This window comes from Pyrenophora tritici-repentis, chromosome 10, assembly GCF_003171515.1.
Source record: "Pyrenophora tritici-repentis strain M4 chromosome 10, whole genome shotgun sequence".
Lineage (NCBI taxonomy): Eukaryota > Fungi > Ascomycota > Dothideomycetes > Pleosporales > Pleosporaceae > Pyrenophora > Pyrenophora tritici-repentis.
Window position 1 is genome coordinate 2,772,955 of NC_089399.1, and position 21,067 is coordinate 2,794,021.

A 21,067-nucleotide genomic window follows, 5' to 3' on the forward strand; every position below is an offset into this window, starting at 1 on the left:
CCCGAAACGCCTCTCTCTCAGACATTGCTAGTACCGATGTCGGGCTTCGGCCCGACTACATCTACCTACGTATGACGTACATACCGGTACAAGCTGATCGCTGTCGACGCATGCAATGTCAATCTTTAGTCAGCGTTTTCGACCAATGGAACTTCTAAACCTTATAAAGGATTATAGTCGTTCAGCTCGGTCGGTACCAAGTCCAATATTGTGATGATTGGGTGGCTCCAAAGTACCAAGTAGCGGGGTTGTGTAACATCGGAGCCGAGCTCCCCCTTTTGCCCTTATCTGATGCGGGGAGGTGGTACGATAAGAGTGCGGCAGCTTCTACAAGTATGCGGCAGCCGTCGACATCGTTCTTCTTGCACCTGCAAGAGTAGGAGCTGTGTTTCAGGATGAATTCACTCCAGTTGCAATGGGCGGGTATCCTTGCAGTCGCGACCCTCGGACTTGCCCTTCTAATCTACGATATCAAGAACAGGAAAGTTCCTGCCCGGTTTGTTACCGAAGATGCGAATGTGAAGTTGAAGATTGAAGAGGTTAGTAGGCGCCTCTAGTCCATTGAGCATAAGGACTGATAGCATCGCAGCTATGGCACTACCCCATCAAAGGATTCCGTGGCATCCGGATCAATTCTGGAAAGATTGGGCCCCAAGGCTTCGAGGATGACCGAACCTTTTGTCTGCAGAAGATCCATCGTGACCCCGCGACCAAGAAGATAACTATGTGGGAGACAATATACAGCGGCTTCCATCTGCAGATGGTGCTCTTTGCACAAATACTCGAAGAAGGCAAGGATGGAAAGAACATCATCATAACACGCGTTGGTCCAGAGAACCCGCACCCAGAACATCTTGAGTGGACCGGTTCAGAGCACCAGCTCCGCATTCCACTCCGCCCAAACGTCAAGGATCTTGAGAAGGTCCATCTCGATCTCCATGGCAGTGCGACAGATGCGTACGACATGGGTGACGACGTATCCAAGTTCCTCACAAAGTACATGGGATTCGAGACGAAGATGATGTACATCGGAAATAATTCGCGTGTAGTCCTAGGTTCCGGTGCGCCAAACAGTGCCATGGCACAGGCAAGGAAATATCCATATCTAGCGCCTCTGCGCAAGCTCCTCCCGTCTCCTCTGATATCACCACCCGAGACCATCACATTTCATGATATTGGCCAATACCTTGTTGTAACCAATGAATCCAACGATGAAGTGAGCTCGCGTCTGGGGGACGGCAAGCAAATGGATATCCACAAGTTCCGCCCAAATATCATCGTATCCGGTAGTCCCGCACCGTACGATGAAGACTACTGGTCACAAATCATATTTCCAGGGGACATTAAAATGGAATTCGGTAGCACATGTTGGCGATGCCAGGCCATTACTGTGGACTACAATACCGGTAAGAAGGCGGAAGGCGAAGAGGGACTGGTATGGAAGAAGTTGGCAGCTGATCGGCGATTGGATAAGGGGTTCAAGTACAATCCTGTATTTGGAAAGTACTCGTATACAGCGAAGAAGGACTGGGGTAAGGAAATCAAGGCTGGTGATGAGATCTTGTTGACGAAGAGGGTGAAGGATCGGCCACAGTTTGGTAAGTCATGTCTTTTGTGTGAGTTTCTGCGTGTACTAACAGGATATCTTATAGATTGGCCGCTGTCAAAAGCTATTATCTCCATGTTCAAGGAGTAGTTTCGGGCGAAACTCACGTCAGGAAGTATACTAGTCTGGTTGTTGGCCGATATGACAATTGCACGTGATATGCTACGAGCAGGGCTAACGTTGTCTCTTTGGATAGATAAGTATCTGTCTTGACATATTCGGATATGGAAATAGTAAGGTCTAGATGCAATGATATCCTTGCTTTCATGTACTACTACAAGAACGTTAGCATCGGCTGTTGCTGTCGACCCCATGATCATCGGAAGTGAGGAAGCGAGCGCTAGAAAACGTAACGTGTCCGTGCACCTCGTGCACGGATTCATCTCGTGCACGCCGAACACTATCTTAGCGATCTCAAAAATGAGGCTGTACAACGCCACATAATAGCTCAATATTAATAAAAACGTAGTATAGCAGTAATCAGATGCTTGCGATCAACTTGTACTATCTATATTTTTGTGGGAGGTTGACGTTGCGGCCACGTGATGTGACTTTGGCTGGAGTAGCAGATAGCTCATCTCCAGCTTGAACACCAGCGTGAGCAGCGCCAGCGCGTTTTTGACGCTTGTCACTTAGTGAGAGTACTTGTGAGGCTTTACGCTTGCGTTGTTGAGCTTGTTGGATAGATTTTTTCTAGTGTTGAGCTTCAACTTTGCGCGCGCGTTCAGCTGCTTTCTCAGCTCGCTTAACCTCCCTCATCTCTTTGAGCCTCTGCCTCTCTACACGCTTCTCCTCGAGCTCAACTTGACGCTGCAGTTGAGCCTCCTTACGCTGCTTCTTGGCCCATGCTTTTTGGAGTTTCTCCTCCGTCTGATCTCGCTCCCGTACTGCTTCTCTAGCTTAAGCCTCATGCAACTTGCGAGGAGACCAGAAGACAGAGCCACCGTGATACTCCTGGCGCTGTTGAAGGTCAAGAGCTTTGCCCTTCTTCCTGTGCTTCTTTTTGTGTTGAAGAGCCTCCTTTAAGCCCTTATTCTTATGTTTTAAAAGCTCATTCTAAACAGAGAGATGGTGGACGCTTGAACGCAGCTTTCTTGCCTCATACTGATGGCTATCAGTGACAGCAGCTCGAACTAATCGATCTATCTTTCTCCAATCATGATCAGAGAGCCCTGACGATAAGCTTCTCTCAGCTTCTAGCGTGCTAGCAAATCTACGAAGGATAACGTTAGCATCCATCGGCCAGATCCCAGTGGCTTCGAAGGCCTTCAATATAAGGCTCTCTGTGAAGGAGGATATCCATGCGCTCTAGAAGAGTAGGAAGAAGTCTCCTTTCTTGATTGGGACGAGGCCTTAAGCCTTATGGAGATGATTGGTGAGCTCGTTGGAGTAGGCTTGAGAGAGTGGCTTAAATAGCACTACATCGAGCGGCTGGAGCGTGTGAGTCGAATAGGGAGGAAGGATCATAAGGAGAATCCTATGGCGATCGCAGTATTTGATAAACTCCATCGTGACATGAGATCCATGGCCATCAAGGATGAGTAATCTCCATCTCCCTGATCGCTGCTTTGTACAGCCTGCAGACTTGTCATTAAGCAAACGCGTTTGAATAGTTTGTTTGATTTGCTTGACTATAAGCAAATTAAACAAACCAAACGCTGCCTATAGAAATATACAAACAAATCAAACGTACGATCGAAATTTGTTTAGTTTGTTTGACTGTTTGACTAATATTACATAGCGAGCTGTTCTATAGATGATGTCCTAAGGTGCTTTAAGATCGACTTTAATGATGTTTTTGAGATAGCGGAGGTAGCAATTTCGCGATAGTTTTCTTGTGTTGCATCTAGCTTAGTCATCATATAACTACACGAGCGTCGCTAGCCGTCGATGACCGCTATCTTATATCCCATCTCCCATCTTCTATATCGCTGTTAGCCATCTTTTGCAGCTACACTACCGTCTCTACAGCACGTTTTAGTGTTTCTCGTTGCCCAACACGCCGAAAATGCCGCTTCGTAACCTAAAACGCGCCGCCGAGGGCACCCCCGGCCCCCACGGCCCCCACAAGCGCGCCAAAACAGCTAAAGGCAGTGCATCGCAGCCTATCCTGATGGACGATTCGCAGCCTGAGCTGTCTATCCGCACCTCGCCACGTAAAGCCCTAGCTGCTGCAGCAAGCCAGGCCACCGAAGACGCGCCGTTCGAGTCGCAGTTGCGCGACGCTATACCAGAAGCTACTATACAACCGCCGGCCGAGGGTAGTAGGGCTGCTACGGAGGCTACAAGTGAGGCTATCGAAGGCGGGGATGATACTGGCTTTGATGACGAGTTTACGGACAACTTTGACGGCATTGATTGGAAGCGTTTACCGCGTTTTACGAAGCCGCTGCGTACGTTGAAGCGCAACAAAAGTTGGGTATATCAGTACGGTTACCGCGTTGCCTCTCTCCGTGAGCCTCATCGTACGTTCTTTGTTTGCAAATACTGCCATCATCGTAAGATCTTTTGCGCCTATCCAGAGGTTACAAAGTCGACCAGTAACGCTATCAACCACCTCGCGCAGAAGCTACTTGGCCACGGCTACGATCGCAAGGGCAAACTGGATTCGATTACACTACCGCGAGGCCAAACGACGCTTAAGATGATGACCGAGGGCGGTGTCGATGTACCTCAAGGCGTCGCTAACGAGCTCGGAAACTTCGACGTACAGCGCTTTCGATACGCCGCTGTTACGTGGCTTGTCGACAATAACCACCCTCTCCGCGAGTTCGAAACGCCTGCGTTTAGGCAGATGATAGAGTTTGCCAACCCGGAGGCAGCTGACGCGCTGTGGGTAAGTCACAACAGTGTAGCTAGCTTCGTGATGAGGCTGTATCGCTATATGGAGCCGCAGGTTGTTCAGATGCTCTCGTCGGCTATTAGTAAAATCCATATAAGCTTCGATGGCTGGACGACAAAAGGCGGCAAGCGCGGCTTCTTTGGAGTTGTTGCTCATTTTGCTGACGCCGACGGCACTATCAGGGACCTACCTATCGCGCTGCCTCAGCTTACGGGCGCCCACACGGGCGAGAGGATAGCTGAAGTTGTTGGCAATATAATCGATGTCTTCGGTATAACACGTAGCCAGCTTGGGTACTTTGTGCTCGACAACGCGTACGCTAATGACACCGCCGTCACCAAACTCGCCCAACGCTTTGAATTTACAGCAAGCCATCACCGCCTCCGCTGCGGCCCTCACACACTTAACTTAGTCGGACAGATGATTATCTTCGGCTTTGATAAGGACGCGTACGATAATGATCAGGACGAGCACAAAACAGAGGCAGCCTACCTACAAGAATGGCGGCAGCAAGGTCCGCTTGGTGTACTAATCGATATCATCAACTACATCCAAACACCGCAACAACACGATCTTTTTGCCGATTGCCAGCGCCGTGTTAACGCTAAGGCTCCCGACCAAAAGCAGGAAATACTCGAGCCGGTAAAGCCAGTCGTCACGCGCTGGAACAGCTTTCACGACACCTTTGTACGCGCCGCAAAACTCCATAACGCCGTTGATGAGTACGCCCAAAGCCACATCGAAAGGACGATGGGCGCCGACGCGTACGCGCGTAGCCGTAACAATAAGCTCACTAAAGTACCAGCTTGGATGAGATCTAATGGGCTTACGGCTGACGATTGGGCGGTAATAACCCAGTATATATCAGTGTTGGAGCCGCTAAAGGAGGCGACAAAACGGCTTGAAGCTCGCGGTAAAGCTGGCCGTTTCGGCGCGATATACGAGGTTATACCTGTCTTCGAAGCTGTACTTGCCGTGTACGAGCAGCTACTTAAAAACCACGAAAGCGTCGACTATAATGCCAATAGCGCGCCAGAAGATCACCTTCCTATCAACCTACGCGCAGCTTGGGCAAAGCTTAACGCGTATTACACTAAGCTCGACGAATCACCCGCATACTTTGCCGCTACCTGCCTCCACCCATACTACAAGAACTACTGTGAGAACAGCTGGCGCGACAAACCGAGCTGGCTTGAGGCAAACAACGCTGGGTTGAAACAACTTTGGGCGTTCTATAAGCCGCAAATACAGCGCCAAAGTCGCCCACCAGTGCGGCTCTCAAGTGGTATCAACGACGCCATCAACGCGCTCGTTAATGCGGAGCCTTATGGCATTGTTGAGGTGACAGAGATGGATGAGCTGGAGCGTTGGCGACGGTTTGAACTCCGCTGGACGCAGGAGCAGTTCGAACAAGGTAGTAATCCTGTTAGCTATTGGATAAGCCTACGCCCAAAGTATCCTAACCTAGCGCGTATGGCGATCGATATATTAACAATACCAGCCTCAAGTTGTGAGTGCGAGCGGCTGTTCAGCGAGCTCGGTGATTTATTAGAGCCAAGGCGACGCAAAATTGGGTCACAACTGCTTGCAGCAATACAGTGTATACGAAGCTGGCGCGACGCTGGCTTTAAGCCTCCATCTGATTACAACTCAGGCGATGTAACTGACGCTGAGGTAGCTGCAATATACGAAATATGCAAGTGGGACAGCGAAGCTTAGTAATATATACGATATACGATTAGATCAGCACCTAAACAGTATCAAATCTATCAAACTTTCAAACAAACGGCCTCCTAAAACACTATCAAACTAAACAACTCAAATACAATCTTAAGTTTTGTACAAACAAATCAAATCAGCGTCCAAAGTTTGTTTGATTTGCTTAATGACAAGTCTGTGTACAGCGATCAAACACCTGCTCAAGCCAAGCTAGACTAATGTTATTGTTTGACCAGCCTGTCGGAGATGATGAGACAAAGATATCATGTTCTCCTGCCTTAATATCCTCTACCCAACTTGATCGTATAGCTCCTTTCGCAGATGCGTAGATAAGGCTTGGGGGCAGCGAGCTCCCATCGGCGCAGCAGCAGGCCAGGACTGTCAGAAACTCGCGTGATCTATCCTGGAAAGATGCTCGAACCTCCTTCTTCTCCTATTAACGCCTGCTGAATATTCTCTTGCTTCTGCCTATCAAGCCAATCAAGAAGCCCTTCTCATCCATATTGTATATATCTCGAGCCTCAAGGTGGTATTCGGTGATCTTTCGATGCAGCAGCTCGAAGTAGAGTCTATACTTTGACTCAGAATCAGCCAGGTGGCGCGTACGATCCATGGCGCTGGTCCACTTTAAGATGAGATAGATCTCGTGTCGGTTGATGAAGCGAGTAACCCAGCTCTCGCTGAGCTGCTGATGGGCTACTTCTGATGAGAAATTCCTGATCATCTCTCTTGTGGGAGGAAGGCCTCTCTCTGTGAGCGTTTTGATATATCTCACAAGCTCTAGCTCTTGTTGTGGGCTGATAGCTTGCTGCTGAGCGTATCCATTACTCCTAGGCCCTGTCACGCGCCTCCACCTCCGCGATAGAGTTGCGCGGCTGACACCCCATTTCCTCGCAAACTCTGCTAATACAAGTTTTTCTCCGGGTTCTTGCGACTCTAAATCTGCAATCGCATCATCAATTGGAGCCATGGTTGTTGAGTTATAGCGCGTTGAAGTTATGACGCTGAGACGCGCGTTTGGTGTTCAGCGTGCACGAGATGAATCCGTGCACGAGGTGCACGGACACGTTAACTATTAGCTGGGAAACCGAGGTTTTCCCGGCAACACCAGCATATCAACGAACGAATAGATGAACAAGTGTACTGACTCGTGTGCATTAGCGTCTCTTTCGACTCAATTTCTCCGCATACCCCCACAATATGTACAACGCACGATGATGGCACAACAGAACATTGGGAGAGGAGATATCTCCGGTGGCAGAGAAAGCGAGCTGCACGAGCCAATGCCTTGGCAGAGATCATCTAGGCAAATAAATAGCAGTCATGAATGAACCACAATGCTCCTGGATTTGCCCAAGGAACGATATCTTCACCTTTGCATTAACTATGGCGTACGGAATGGGTGCGTGCCAGCAGCTGGCAACGACACTAGGTACCCTACCTGGCGTAACCGTCCTCAACACAGCATACTTCACCGCCGGTACCAGCATTTCGTTACCGGACCTCGTTCCTTCGTGCGCAAATGCCGCAACCTACGACAAAGCAAGCGTGACGACGGATATGTGCCGCGCGGTTTTGAACGTCACCACTAGCTCTTCCAGTACCGACCGAATCGAAGCATGGCTGCCAGATGATTGGAATGGACGCTTTCTGGCGACAGGTAACGGTGGAACAGGAGGCTGCATAGACTATGGCAATCTTCAAGGAGCTAGTAGTTTCGGCTTTGCTACGTTTAGCACAAACGGTGGCCATGATGGACAAGCTGGATACGACTTCTTCCTCAACAAGCCAGAGAATATCAACGACTTTGGATACAGGGCCATTCATGTTGAAGCAGTGACGGGAAAACAGGTTGTAGAGAAATACTACGGTCGAAAGGCGAGCTACAACTACTACACCGGATGCAGTACCGGGGGTCGTCAAGCTTTCCAAGAGGCAATCATGTATCCCGATGACTTCGACGGCATCTTGGCAGGAGCAATGGCTGTAGATTGGCTTCATATTGTTGCTTCGAAAGCCGTTCTTGCGCGCCGTCTCGGATGGCCCAATCTGAGCTCCCCCAGCTATATTACTGCAACGCAGTGGGCAGCTATAGTAGCAACACAAGTAGCGCTTCTGGACTCCCTAGACGGCGTCAAAGACGGCATCATCGATAACCCCACGCTCCACAACTTCGATCCTTCCATCCTGTCCTGCGGTACCGGCGTCCTGAACGCCTCTGTCTGTCTAACTCCCGCTCAAGTAAACACGGTGCGAGAAATCTACCAACCCCTCGCCAACAGCTCCGGTAACATCGTCTACCCATCCTTTGAAGTCGGCGTCCCAACCGGTGTTTTCTCCGCAAACACAGCAGTCGTAAACGGCACGATGATACCTAAGCTTGCCTACGGCCTCGTAGACGACTATTGGCGTGGCGCAGTATACAATGACACATCATTCTCCTCACTCAACTTCACCACAAAGGACATGGACTTCGCCGCCAACCTCAACCCAGGCGGCATTAACATCGCCGGCGGCGTCTCCCACAATGTCTCTGCCTTCCACGCCCGCGGTGGAAAATTCATCGCATACCACGGCCGCTCCGACCCCACAGTCATGTCCGGTCTTGCATCCCGTACCTTCCAGCGCACCGCCGAAGCGCTAAACTTTTCAATCGACCAAATGCACGACTTCTACCGCTTGTTTTACGTTCCCGGTATGGGACATTGTTCCGGCGGAATCGGGCAGTGGTATATTGGGCAGCCAATGCCGGTTCGTCCGTCGGGCGAAGAGTTCAATAATACACAGCATAATGTGTTGTTGGCCATGGTGAACTGGGTGGAAAATGGGATTGCGCCTAAGCATTTGATCGGGACTAAATTCAAGGATGATGATTTCGAAGGGGGTGTGGTGGAGAGCCAGAGGACGCATTGCGTGTATCCGAATGTAAGTAGGTGGGATGGCGTAGGGGATACGAAGAAAGCTGAGAGTTGGGTTTGTGGGTTGGAAGGTGTTGTTTAGATGTGATGTTTGGGGGATAGCTAAGAAAGGAGATTGGTCCCATGGCAAATTGAACGTTCGTATCCATATTGCTCTAAAATCAAAAAGATTCGTAGGTCAGCTGGACCAAATATTATCGCTTCATATCGACAACTAGAACGAATGCAGCATTCTCAATAATCATAATTTGAAGTATTACGATGCCCCGCCGCCTACCTCGCTCCCAAAGCCTCCCTCCTCGACTGGCCCCCCAGATTCAAATACGGCGCCTCGCCCAAACTCGCAACCCGATCACCCGCCCTCGCCTCCTCATAATCGTACGTCGCGCAATGCCATGTACTTCGGTTATCCCAGATAGCCAGGTCGTTCTTCTGCCACTTGAAACGCACCTGCGCGTCATGATTCTGGGTCACCAGATTGAACAAATACGGAAGAAGGAGGTCAGATTCGTCTTTCGTAACTCCATTGATGCGTTTTGTGAAGCCTTTGTTTACGTAAACCGAGTTCCAGCCCGTTACAGCTGTGGTGTGGTGATTAGCAGGGAAGATGTGGAAGCTGTGAGTGGGGTGAAAGCTTACGATTTGTGCGTATGACTGGGTGTGTGGCTGTGAGCGCATCGCCATGGTTCAAAGGACTACCACGGAAATTCTTGCGAAGCGGGTTACCCAGGCGTTCAGCTTCTTCGAGGAAAAACTTTGCATCGTGCGTTGCAGTTAGACTTTGCAAAAAATTTCGCATGGCTGGAGATAGGCGGTCGTAGATTTCGTAGCCGGATGCCCATAACGTGTCGCCACCTGTTGCGGGTAGAGTGTGGATCTTCAACATGGCGTAGTCTGATGGCACTGGCTCGAAGGTAATGTCGCTGTGCCATCCTGCGGATGCCAGTCGACTTACGTCGGAGAGTTGGTGGGTGAGACCACCGCCTTTCTTTTGCTTTTCGCTGCTTATGACGGATATTTGGTCGCCTAGTTCAGATCCTTCTTCTGTGAGGGGGTGTACATGGAGACCGGATGATGAGGGCTAACGAAGTGTCAGTGTTGCTAGAGTGGGGTTAATCTGGCAGTGCGGTTTTACGTACGCAGCCTGATAGCTCAGTTATGCGCAACATCAGATCTTTCATCTGGTTTGGTGTGACATCCTGATTCCGGAGGAAAACAACGCCGCGTTGTGATACTGAGAACATGTGTCAGCCATGGGATCGATTTTGATAGAGATGAAGGTCATACCAGTAATTGCCAGATCTTTTATCATCTCATCACCCCATCGGAGGAGATCAGTCACCTGAAGTCCTTCAAACTCTCTCCCAATTACTGGGGTCAAGTCGTGATGTTTGAAGCTGTCCAATGACCCAGAATAAACCAGAGGACTTAGCAGTCTTGATCTAGCATTGGGGTTACCACCAATGATGTTGGCATCTTCATCTCCTGGACCATCCTCGACACAAACGCGCTTTACTGAAGGCATTCTGTACGGTTACAAAAATTCTGATTCACACATAGTCCAGCTCTTAACGGGTCAGCTTCGGGGTTGCAAAATTATTCGATAGCCTCCAAGCCGCCACGACCGCTTGCTTAGGGGCCCAGAGCATTTTAGTATCTTGGATTCCGGGTCACCACACCCATCGTATGCATGACTAAAGCACGCCATCGGAATAGTTGTATCTTCCGGGACTACCTAGGTAGTCGCTCCGCGCCTAGCTTACACGAGCCTGTAGACGCTAAGTCGGGGGCTAAATCGGCGCACCAATAAGACATGCCTCAACATGCACATCACCTTGCTTCCCCCCTCCTTCTTCGGCACATCTACTGCCTCGGTAGGATTATCGTGATGGCGACGAGCTGAGCCGCAATTGCGACATGGCCATTTTCAATGTCATAAATAAAGGATAGGGGAGAGGAGTGAAAACGGCCGGTGTGCCGTCTTCCAGATCTCAGTAGCAACTCCCTGTTTGTGGAAATTTCTTTCCTAGCTGAAAAACAGCAGTCCCTCCAGAATGGGCAACGACATCGAGGCGTACCCGCAGACGGCGCGAGTCAGCGATATCGATGCAAACTCGCTCAAATCAGCGGACCACGTGGGCAGGCAGGAGCTTGCGGACATTATCCATCCGCACGCAAGCTACGAAGGTCACCATCGCTTCGATTCACATGCCAGCTGGAGCGAGGAGGAGGAACGCCGCGTTGTGCGGAAAACAGATCTCCGGTTGTTGACATGGCTCTGTCTTATGATGTTTGGGCTGCAGGAAAGTTGCCGTAGCGCCTGCGGACTGAACATGAGTACTGACTATAGTAGCTCGATCGCGGAAACGTGTCGAATGCGCTCGCGGACAATCTCCTCGAAGATCTCAAGTTGACCAGCGATGATTACAATAATGGCACAACAATTCAGTTGCTATGCTTCCTTGCCGCTGAGTTTCCAGTGCAATTGTGAGTACAAGGACCATTGGTTTCCAATTTATCTAGTTCTAATTCTTGTTTGTATTTAGTCTTACCAAACGATATGGATTCAAATACGTTCTCCCAACCTTGATGCTGGCCTGGGGAACTGCGTCTTGGGGTCAAGCGTGGATGCACAATCGCACTTCGTTCTATCTCGGCCGCGCAGCCATTGGACTCTGCGAAGGTGGCTTCATTCCTGGTGTCATCTTGTTTGCGACCTACTTCTACAAGTCCAAGGAGCTTTCCATGCGTCTGGCTGCCTTCTGGTCCACACTCAATATAGCCCGCGTCATTTCCGCCTTGCTTGCAGCCGGTATATTGGAAATGCGTGGCGTCGGTGGAAAGCCAGGCTGGTTTTGGCTGTTCCTTCTCGAGGGGCTTTTGACCGTTGTCATCGCCATTATATCGTTTCTGCATTTACCCGCATCACCGACAAACACCAAAAATGTGCTTTGGCGCAAGGGCTGGTATACAGAGCGAGAAGAGGTCATCATGGTGAATCGAATCCTTCGAGACGATCCAGCAAAAGGCCTCACGGCTCTCAAGGAGCCTGCCACTTTCAAGGATATCCGGGCGGCCTGGTCAGATTCCTCCATGTGGGGTCTATACTTCATCGGCCTCATTGCCTATATCCCCGCCTCGCCCGTGCAAGGCTATCTTACGCTCACGCTCAAACGTCTTGGTTTCAGCACTTTCAACAGTAACATGTTGACCATTCCGTCTGCCGTACTTCAGGTCATCACTATGCTCGCCCTAGCATATTCCAGTGACTACTTCAACGAACGCACTTTCCATTGCATATTCGGGGAGTTCTGGATCATGCCGCTTCTAGTTGCACTTCTAACGCTTCCCGATGGCGGCCGCGAATGGAGCCGCTTTTCCCTAATCACGCTCATCTCCGGGTACCCGTATTTTCATCCTTTGGTCTCGTCCTGGATCTCCGAAAACACGTTCGATGTCAAGAAGCGCGCAATTACCGCTGCAACGTACAATGTTATTGTGCAAATCGGGTCTCTGATTAGTTCGCAGATTTACCGCAAGTACGACGGCCCGTACTACAAGCAGGGAAATTCAGTGCTGGTGGCTATCTGTGCTCTGAGTTTAGTTACGTTCCTTGTGCAGCGCCAGGTTTTGCTACGCTTGAACAAGAAAAAGCAGGAGAAATGGGAACAGATGACTTCTGAAGAGAAGGCTGTATACCAGGCAGATAGTGTTGCACGTGAAGAGGAGGGCAATAAGCGGTTGGATTTCAGATTTACGACATAGTCTGAACTTCGGATGATAACTTAGGGGGAAGTACCGAGGTAGTCTTTCGAAAATGGTATGCAACGATGCTGTTACTGTCACAACATGACACATTTTCCAAATTTCGCTCTTATGCACACATCAACCAGAAAATTTCATTCTGGCCTTAGCCTCACCAAGAATCTTAGCACCGATAATCTGAGATGGCCCTCGGTACTATACCGTCGACGTTCCCTTATCGGCTGCAAAGGCCCGCCCGTGTTACCAAATTCGTCTCTAGTCCAGCCCACTGCATCTACAACGCCCCACCCTCACCCAAAAACTACTGCATGTCGTGATTGCGGGGGTGGATGACGTTTCCCCGCGATCTCGAGTCATCACGAGTGCTGAAGGAACACGGCCATGACAGCGTGGAGTTAGCCGCAATCGCCCAAACAAGGTATCTCACCCGACAGCGGGAGAAGCTACATCAGTGACCTGCTCCTTTCATGGCGGATCCTCGGGCTTGGGATGCACTCGGTCGGCAGAACTTTTGAGCGGCGGGTGGCATGTATGACTGAGAGTTGAGCCGCTTTGCTTGGGGGCGTGTTTTGCTGTCGCTTACTTTCAGCTGGGACACAGACAATTGAGACCTAACATTTTGGAAAATCAACAAACCGGTACTCTCTATACATAATTGCAAAATGGCGTGGGAGGAACCTCGTAAAACGGGCATGCAGTACCGCCGCCTAGGTAACTCGGGTTTGCACGTGTCTGTCCTGGGTTTGGGAGGCTGGCTCACGTATGTCGATTTTTCCTTTACATTTTCAGCCTATATACACTCCATTTGAGCATACCTAACCAACACCAACAGTTTCGGAGGCCACGTCGAAAATGGTAAGAAAACCAAAATTCTACATCCCATCTCCGCACCCACCTAACCCAAAATCCCCCCAGACCTCACATTCACCATTATGAAAACCGCCTACGACAACGGCATAAACTTCTTCGACACAGCCGAGTCCTACGCCGGCGGCCAATCCGAGATAATAATGGGCCAAGCCATCAAAAAGTACGGCTGGAAACGCAACGACCTAGTCATCTCCACCAAACTAAATTGGGGCGGTGCAAACGGCGAGGTTTTAGTAAACAACCACGGTCTCAGCCGCAAGCACATCATCGAAGGCCTCGCTGCATCGCTCAAGCGCTTGGAACTGGACTACGTGGATATAGTGTACGCGCACCGCCCGGACCGTCTTACCCCCATGGAGGAAACCGTGCGTGCGTTCAACCACGTGATTGAGCAGAAGGGGTGGGCGATGTACTGGGGTACGTCGGAGTGGTCGGCCGATGAGATTGCTGAGGCGTGTGGGATAGCGAAGCAATTGGGTCTTATAGCGCCTGTCGTGGAGCAGCCACAGTATAACCTACTTGAGCGCAAGAAAGTGGAGCAAGAGTTTCAGCGGCTTTACGCTAGGTTTGGTATCGGGCTGACGACGTTTTCGCCCCTCAAGTTTGGGTTGCTGAGTGGCAAGTATAACGATAGTCCTGATGCGCCGCCGGCGGGGTCGAGGTTCGCGGAGGGTAAGGATGGGTTCGTTAGTAGCATGCGGGATCAGTATGGGAACGATATGTGGAGTGGAATGATTGGTAGTGCGAGAAAACTGAAGGTGAGTGGTTCATTTTTTCTGTCTTAATCTTTGGAGTAGCAGAGAGCTAACGTGGCTGAACAGCCTGTCGCGGATAAGTTGGGTATTAGCCAGTCGCAGTTGTCGTTGGCGTGGTGCTTGAAGAATCCCAACGTTTCAGCGGTGATTACGGGAGCATCGAGACCGGAGCAAGTAGTAGATAATTGCCAGGCGCTCAAGGTCTTGGATAAGCTTACGCCGGAGGTGATGGCGGAGATTGATGGGATCGTTGGCAGCATTCAGTTAGACCCCGCGAGACAGGATTAGCTGTTAAGGTTTTATGGGATCCTGACAATAGACATTAAAAGTGTACTCGCATTGCGAATTAAGATCCAATTCAGCATATAACGGGTGACAGGTATACACTGTGCAATAATCCTTGCCTAGACTGACCCAATATGGTTCAACCTGGTACGTATACTCAACGCAAACATTCAAAAAGTAGGAATCAATCGCTACTGACCCGTATTTTTATGTGCAGGACTATATATACCCAAGAAATCGTGCATGAAACAGCACGTCGCATCACAAGCATCAAGACAGAGTGTAACAGGGTATTAATTCATTGATTAGCCCGCAGGCAAGGTATCTCATATATCGTAACCACTCTCTCACAAACTTCCTTCAACGACCTCTACAAGCCGCTGCCATGGGTGTGGGTAGTGTGAGTACCATGGGTGGTAGTGTTGGTGTGGTGACCCATGCCAAGCGCATCCTTGGTCTTGTCAACAATGCTGCCGCCAGTGGAGCCATGGGTATTCCTGTCCTTTGAGCGACCGAACTTGTCCATGGTAGACTGAGTGTTTGTCTTTGAAGAGTCGGGCTGGGCCTCGCGGGCAATCTTGTCGCCGGTGCCGGTCAGGGATTCCTTGATCTTGGTGCCGGTGGACTTTGTGGACTGGGGTTGCTGGTGCGGGTGTTAGATTAATGTTCTAGGGCTGAAGGAGTGGAAGTAGGGACATACCATGGCCTCGCCAATCTTGGTGTGGGTATCTTTGCGGAATGCGTCAGACATGATTGTGGTTGTTGGATAGTCTTGGTTTGTGGGTTATAGGTTGTTTTGATAGTAAAGGTGTTTGAATCGTGAGTGTAGTTGATGTTGATGGAGACTACAACGCAAAAGCAAAAGCATGTCATTTATATGTCTAGGTATTCAAGCAACTACGTCATGGTCTGTGACTGACGTTCGCCGTAACAGCAGGCGTTGACTGACAGCTGCCTGGAATGAGACCGAGGACGTCATACTGTTGTGAATCTGACGAAGGCGAGATATCGATCCTGCTTTCGTGATAGGCCTCCTTTGTTCGCTTGTTTGCATTGCAATCAAGAGGCAAAAAGTGCAGGGGTAGATAAGGCAAGATCAGCAACGAAATCAAGCTGCTGACCCGTGGTGAAAGGCCGAACGAGAGACGTTTGCAGTTATTAGCGCATGATGCGAGATTTCTTCCCGCTCTGCATAACGTCATGGCAATATTTCTATTTCCGTAGGCGTGAGTAGTACCGATCGCGATAGCTATTACCAGGAGTCTGTTTGACAGCTCCATGGCAGGGCCATACTGCTGCGGTCCCTGCGTCGGACACAAGTCCCACGTGTAGCAATGACGTCATCCCGTCGAATCTCTAGCACAGCGCAATCAAGCTTCTAGATGATGGCCATGTCAACGGAGGTCGGAGCTTGATTATGTCCAGCATCCTGCTACCAGTTTACGGGACGAATACAGCGATCATCGCTGACGCGACGGTAGTCGATATGGCGGAATTGCCGGAAGGCTGATCAGCGTCTAGGGAAGGCTTGAGCGCGACACCCTTCGCGATTGTGTAGAGTCAGCACGGAGGAACATGGCGAGCAAAAGAAATGTCGCGCGGCCTCTACGTCTCCGGCCATGACTAAGACGCTGCACGGGCCCAAGACACGGTAGAGTCGAGAATCTTTTCCGAGCCCGAAATCACGAGACATAGTACAAGGCGCAGCACTGGACTCCAGAGCGGAGAATCGGAGACTACATGGAAAGAGGAGATGTTGAGAAGCGGATGATGGTGTGCTTTAAGACTGGCTCCAGCCAACGCGGTGTACATGTGGAGACGTTATCGACACCCACTCTATACCCAAGCAATGGCGGTATGTGTTGTTGAGGACTTGTCTCGTGGCAGCGCGTTCAGGCGCTACAGGCGACGCGCGCGGAAGAGCGGTCGCTGGGAGATGAAGGTCATGCCGTACGCAAGCCGCCACGTCGCTCTGGAAAAAGCAGAGGCTGGGTATACACAGCAATGGAGCAGTCTAATGCAGGAACACGACGGGCTAAGGTCCCTTTGCAGGCGCCGAGTAGCCCGATTGCGAGTAGTGTGTTGTGTAATTGGTTGTTGGGCAGGACGGGACATGACGTTAGTGTTCCGGATGGTTGCTATGGGCTTCCGACTTTGTTTGGGTCCAACCACCTCCCAGCCACATTGACCAACCTCACTATTTTTCACAACAGCAAAACTACCAGGCGCTGCAGCAGAGAGAGAAGTCACATTCCACGCTACCCACCACATTGAACTTTCTCACCCGCAGGAGGCATCTGACAATTGTCTTTGTAGTGCACATTCCGACCACGCTGCCACTATCCCGTCAAGCGTACCGAACATCAATCCGCATTCCGCTCTTCGACCTGTACACTTGAGACAAGACCCAAAAGCACCTGCCTGAGTGCATTCCACCGCTCGTTTCGCCCGGCCCTCTGGGGGCGCAGGGAGCAAGACCCATTGGAGCCGATTGAAGCGACATATTCATAATGGCGAACCTACGTTTCGCGGTCAGCATGCAACGTGAGTACTATTCACTCGCTGTGCATAGAGGGATTGCAAACTGACTTTTATCAGGGTTAATACCGTTTCTTGGCTTCCACCATGTTCTCATGATTCTCATCGCTATTGCGATAATATTACTATGTAAGATGAGACAAAAGCATGCCATATCAACCCAACTAACAATCTCCAGCATTACTACTGGCAGGATGCTCATCGACATCGCCACTCATTCCCGGAATCTTCCTCATCTCCATGTGGTACGAAAAGTTCACACCCACCTACGCACCTGAACAAGTCGACCCGGGTGTCACAGCCGCAATTGCCAACATTGTCGGCAATGCACAGCTCGGCGTGCGCGTCGGCTACTTTGGCATCTGCATCAACCGCGACGGCGGTGGCTTCATTTGCTCCAACAACGCCACAGCACTCGTCGACAATGTCTCGGTCGACCAGGATCCCCTCAACCTCGTGTGGGTAGCGGCTACATTCAAGGACGCCGTTGTGTTTCCCTACCTGCTCATTGTGGCCATCATCCTCGCCTTCTTCACATTCATCCTACTTGCCACCTTTCCTGGATGGCACGAGGAGCACGATGAGCGAACTGGGTCCGAGGTCGACGTCAAGCCATTCCCATCAAGGCCTGTCTCACAAGTTGCACTCGCACTCATCTTCATCGCATCCATCTTTGTCCTGGTTTCCGTCCTATGGCAACACACAGCATCAGTCGCAGCCGCAACCATTGTGCAAGATCTCGGAAACGGGAGCGTCAAATCTGGCGTCGGTACATCGGCCATGGTTCTTGGCTGGTTCGGCTTTGTCTTGCTCATAATAGTAACCATCGGGCTGCTCGTCATGATTCTCAGCATCATTGTTCTCGACCGCCTCACCGACAACGACTAAGAGGACCGACAGGACGGAGAATATTTTCAGAACATAATTAACGGGAGGAGGAGCATTTTGTTGTTGCGATTGTGTAATTTCGTGCCGAGTGTACTCGGCCTTTTCTTCTTCCGCCTAGTTTCATACCCTTTTGGCGATGCAATAGCAGCGTGCTGCTCAGAACAATATTGTTTGGCATACTTGGCGTTGAGGGTGTTATTTGCGACACACGATTTCGATTCATGGCAGTCAGTGCTGAGGGTTATCCAGCCATGTCTAGACGGAGGAACGACCCAATTAAAAGAGACGCTGGGATCGTTGGAATGTATTTATGTAGTAAACGAAAGAATGAGAATTGAATATGTCAAGCAAACATCGGCCCCAAACTGCGCCACTCGCGTGAAGGTGTTTCTGTCGTGATGCGGATCCGGGGTTTTATCGCATGGGGCTAAACGCGGGGAAACGCGCAGTCGTGGGAAGGATCGGAACGGCTTGAGCACTTCCGGAATAGAACATCGTTGCTCTTGCAATCCATCTTGCTCTATCAGCTATGAAACCATGGACTCTTTGGCTTCTCCGTCGAATATTGCAGCGGAGTTACTCCGAAGACCGGCGGTAGGGTGCAATCACAGTTGGCGCCATGCCTAGGCGGGCATAGGGCATTTTGTCGCGTCCAAAAAATTTGGTGGGGTTCACCTGAGAGACATGCAGCTCTGACTGCTGACAGTTTAAAATCTCCCCAAGCCTTTCAATCTTCTCCTCCTTGTCCTCACTTCCCCTCCTACCAATTCTAGTCGTTTTTCCCAATTACTCATCATGTCTAGCTACGCGCTTCCCAAGTCCCACCAGGACGTATGTTGCCCCGCTTCACAAAGAAGTACATAATGCTGACTCGAACCAGCTCATGGAGAAGTCCCTGGTGGACACTGACAATGAGGTCGCTCAAATCATGGTACGATATGCAGTCTTTTCTGTACGTACCGTCATCTAACAGAACCACAGGAGAAGGAAATTCAGCGTCAACGCGAGTCCATCCTCCTCATCGCCTCCGAGAATGTTACCTCCCGCGCCGTCTTTGATGCGCTCGGTTCGCCCATGTCCAACAAGTACTCTGAGGGTTACCCCGGTGCCAGATACTACGGTGGCAACGAGCACATTGACTCCATCGAACTGCTCTGCCAGAAGCGCGCTCTTGAGACCTTTGGTCTTGACTCGGAGAAGTGGGGTGTCAACGTACAATGCTTGAGCGGTAGCCCGGCAAACTTGCAGGCATACCAAGCCATCATGAGGCCACACGACAGGCTGATGGGTCTTGATCTGCCCCACGGTGGTCACTTGAGCCACGGTTACCAGACACCGCAGAGGAAGTGTGTACAGAACAATGCGTCCTGAAGAGTATAGGCTGACAGCAAGTTAGAATCTCCGCTGTTTCCACATACTTCGAGACGTTCCCCTACCGCGTAAACCTCGAGACTGGCCTCATCGACTACGACCAGCTCGAGCAGAACGCCCTCATGTACCGCCCCAAGGTCCTCGTTGCCGGTACCTCCGCCTACTGCCGTGAGATCGACTATGCCCGCATGCGCGAGATTGCTGACAAGGTCGGCTGCTACCTGTTGATGGACATGGCCCATATCTCTGGTCTTGTCGCTGCTGGTGTTAACAAGTCGCCCTTCCCATACTGCGACATTGTCACCACCACGACCCACAAGTCCCTTCGTGGACCCCGTGGTGCCATGATCTTCTTCCGCAAGGGCGTGCGCAAGACCGATGCCAAGACTGGCAAGGAGACCCTATATGACCTCGAGGGACCCATCAACTTCTCCGTCTTCCCTGGTCACCAGGGTGGTCCCCATAACCACACCATCACCGCGCTTGCTGTTGCGCTTAAGCAAGCCCAGACCGAGGACTTCAAGCTCTACCAGCAACAAGTCATCAAGAACGCAAAGGCACTTGAGGTTGCCTTCAAGAAGATGGACTACAAGCTCGTCACTGACGGCACTGACAACCACATGGTCCTCCTGGACCTCAAGCCCTTTGCCCTCGACGGTGCCCGTGTTGAGGCCGTTCTCGAGCAGGTAAACATTGCCTGCAACAAGAACACCACCCCTGGTGACAAGTCCGCACTTACGCCTATGGGTATCCGTATTGGAGCACCAGCCATGACATCGCGTGGTCTGGGTGAGGATGACTTCAAGAAGATTGCCAACTACATCGACTCATGCATCAAACTATGCAAGAAGATCCAGAGCGAGCTCCCCAAGGAGAACAACAAGCTCAAGGACTTCAAGAACAAGGTCGCATCCGGCGAGGTGCAAGAGATCAACGACCTGAAGAAGGAGATTGCGGCCTGGGCCGTCACTTTCCCCCTTCCCATCTAAATAATCTATTGTTCGCGTGGCGTAAAGGCGTTTGGCGGGACAGGGTGTTTCAACAAAAGGATCTAGACAGGCACGTTCAACAGCTCGCACCAATTTTGGGTTCATGAGGAATGATATCATGGTATGAGAAAAGTTACATATCAAGGGGGGTTGAACGATGCAAACCCCCGCTCAGCACTTGGCTTCTCCAGGTTGTTGCTTAACCAGCAATATGTATGAATAAGGGTCTTTGGACCCGTTACTCAAGTTTTGTTCCGACAATGCTGTGTCTATGTCCTCCAGTTTTAGTCGGTCAAGTGATGCTGCTTCACTGCTAGCGTAGTCTAGCCACGTCGCAAAACTAGAGAGTGAGGCGGCTAAGTGAAACGAATTAGCGACAGACAAATCTGTACAAGTTGGAATGGGGGACTAAGCGCTGCGCGAAACGAAGAAAACGAGTTCACGCATAGAGATGATTCTGGGTATCAGTTGCACAGGTGCACCACACACGAATCATGTGACTCAAAGGCTTAGTGTAGAAT

General features: G+C 50.7%; 10 protein-coding genes across 10 annotated transcripts; 7 read left to right on the forward strand and 3 right to left on the reverse strand.

The window, feature by feature from the left end:
- Positions 1 to 395: 395 nt before the first annotated feature.
- Positions 396 to 1,696, forward strand: PtrM4_048730 (MOSC domain containing protein; the record flags this gene model as incomplete). Its single annotated transcript, XM_001936696.2, has 3 exons — positions 396 to 539; positions 590 to 1,598; positions 1,653 to 1,696. 3 exons carry the CDS (start codon positions 396 to 398, stop codon positions 1,694 to 1,696), a joined length of 1,197 nt encoding a protein of 398 aa, XP_001936731.1.
- Positions 1,697 to 3,614: 1,918 nt separating this feature from the next.
- On the forward strand, positions 3,615 to 6,167 carry PtrM4_048740 (Dimer-Tnp-hAT domain containing protein; the record flags this gene model as incomplete). Its single annotated transcript, XM_066104782.1, has 1 exon — positions 3,615 to 6,167. The coding sequence occupies one exon, from the start codon at positions 3,615 to 3,617 to the stop codon at positions 6,165 to 6,167; it is 2,553 nt and encodes an 850-aa protein (XP_065959346.1).
- A 436-nt stretch (positions 6,168 to 6,603) lies between these two features.
- PtrM4_048750 (uncharacterized protein) lies at positions 6,604 to 7,137 on the reverse strand (the record flags this gene model as incomplete). The annotated part of the gene is made up of 1 exon (XM_001936698.1): positions 6,604 to 7,137. One exon carries the CDS (start codon positions 7,135 to 7,137, stop codon positions 6,604 to 6,606), a length of 534 nt encoding a protein of 177 aa, XP_001936733.1.
- Positions 7,138 to 7,553: 416 nt separating this feature from the next.
- PtrM4_048760 (Tannase multi-domain protein) lies at positions 7,554 to 9,167 on the forward strand (the record flags this gene model as incomplete). Its single annotated transcript, XM_001936699.2, has 1 exon — positions 7,554 to 9,167. One exon carries the CDS (start codon positions 7,554 to 7,556, stop codon positions 9,165 to 9,167), a length of 1,614 nt encoding a protein of 537 aa, XP_001936734.2.
- A 191-nt stretch (positions 9,168 to 9,358) lies between these two features.
- PtrM4_048770 (TauD, Probable taurine catabolism dioxygenase) lies at positions 9,359 to 10,610 on the reverse strand (the record flags this gene model as incomplete). Its single annotated transcript, XM_001936700.2, has 4 exons — positions 9,359 to 9,666; positions 9,725 to 10,166; positions 10,225 to 10,319; positions 10,373 to 10,610. 4 exons carry the CDS (start codon positions 10,608 to 10,610, stop codon positions 9,359 to 9,361), a joined length of 1,083 nt encoding a protein of 360 aa, XP_001936735.2.
- A 1,064-nt stretch (positions 10,611 to 11,674) lies between these two features.
- Positions 11,675 to 12,850, forward strand: PtrM4_048780 (uncharacterized protein; the record flags this gene model as incomplete). The annotated part of the gene is made up of 1 exon (XM_001936701.2): positions 11,675 to 12,850. The coding sequence occupies one exon, from the start codon at positions 11,675 to 11,677 to the stop codon at positions 12,848 to 12,850; it is 1,176 nt and encodes a 391-aa protein (XP_001936736.2).
- Positions 12,851 to 13,512: 662 nt separating this feature from the next.
- PtrM4_048790 (Tas, oxidoreductase (related to aryl-alcohol dehydrogenase)) lies at positions 13,513 to 14,763 on the forward strand (the record flags this gene model as incomplete). The annotated part of the gene is made up of 4 exons (XM_001936702.1): positions 13,513 to 13,610; positions 13,683 to 13,705; positions 13,766 to 14,478; positions 14,542 to 14,763. The coding sequence occupies 4 exons, from the start codon at positions 13,513 to 13,515 to the stop codon at positions 14,761 to 14,763; spliced, it is 1,056 nt and encodes a 351-aa protein (XP_001936737.1).
- Positions 14,764 to 15,130: 367 nt separating this feature from the next.
- On the reverse strand, positions 15,131 to 15,511 carry PtrM4_048800 (putative chaperone heat shock protein; the record flags this gene model as incomplete). Its single annotated transcript, XM_066104783.1, has 2 exons — positions 15,131 to 15,403; positions 15,461 to 15,511. The coding sequence occupies 2 exons, from the start codon at positions 15,509 to 15,511 to the stop codon at positions 15,131 to 15,133; spliced, it is 324 nt and encodes a 107-aa protein (XP_065959347.1).
- Positions 15,512 to 17,270: 1,759 nt separating this feature from the next.
- PtrM4_048810 (Fig1 multi-domain protein) lies at positions 17,271 to 18,186 on the forward strand (the record flags this gene model as incomplete). The annotated part of the gene is made up of 3 exons (XM_001936704.2): positions 17,271 to 17,304; positions 17,359 to 17,427; positions 17,477 to 18,186. The coding sequence occupies 3 exons, from the start codon at positions 17,271 to 17,273 to the stop codon at positions 18,184 to 18,186; spliced, it is 813 nt and encodes a 270-aa protein (XP_001936739.1).
- A 795-nt stretch (positions 18,187 to 18,981) lies between these two features.
- PtrM4_048820 (GlyA, Glycine-serine hydroxymethyltransferase) lies at positions 18,982 to 20,546 on the forward strand (the record flags this gene model as incomplete). Its single annotated transcript, XM_001936705.2, has 4 exons — positions 18,982 to 19,017; positions 19,067 to 19,117; positions 19,168 to 19,532; positions 19,583 to 20,546. The coding sequence occupies 4 exons, from the start codon at positions 18,982 to 18,984 to the stop codon at positions 20,544 to 20,546; spliced, it is 1,416 nt and encodes a 471-aa protein (XP_001936740.1).
- Positions 20,547 to 21,067: the final 521 nt, after the last annotated feature.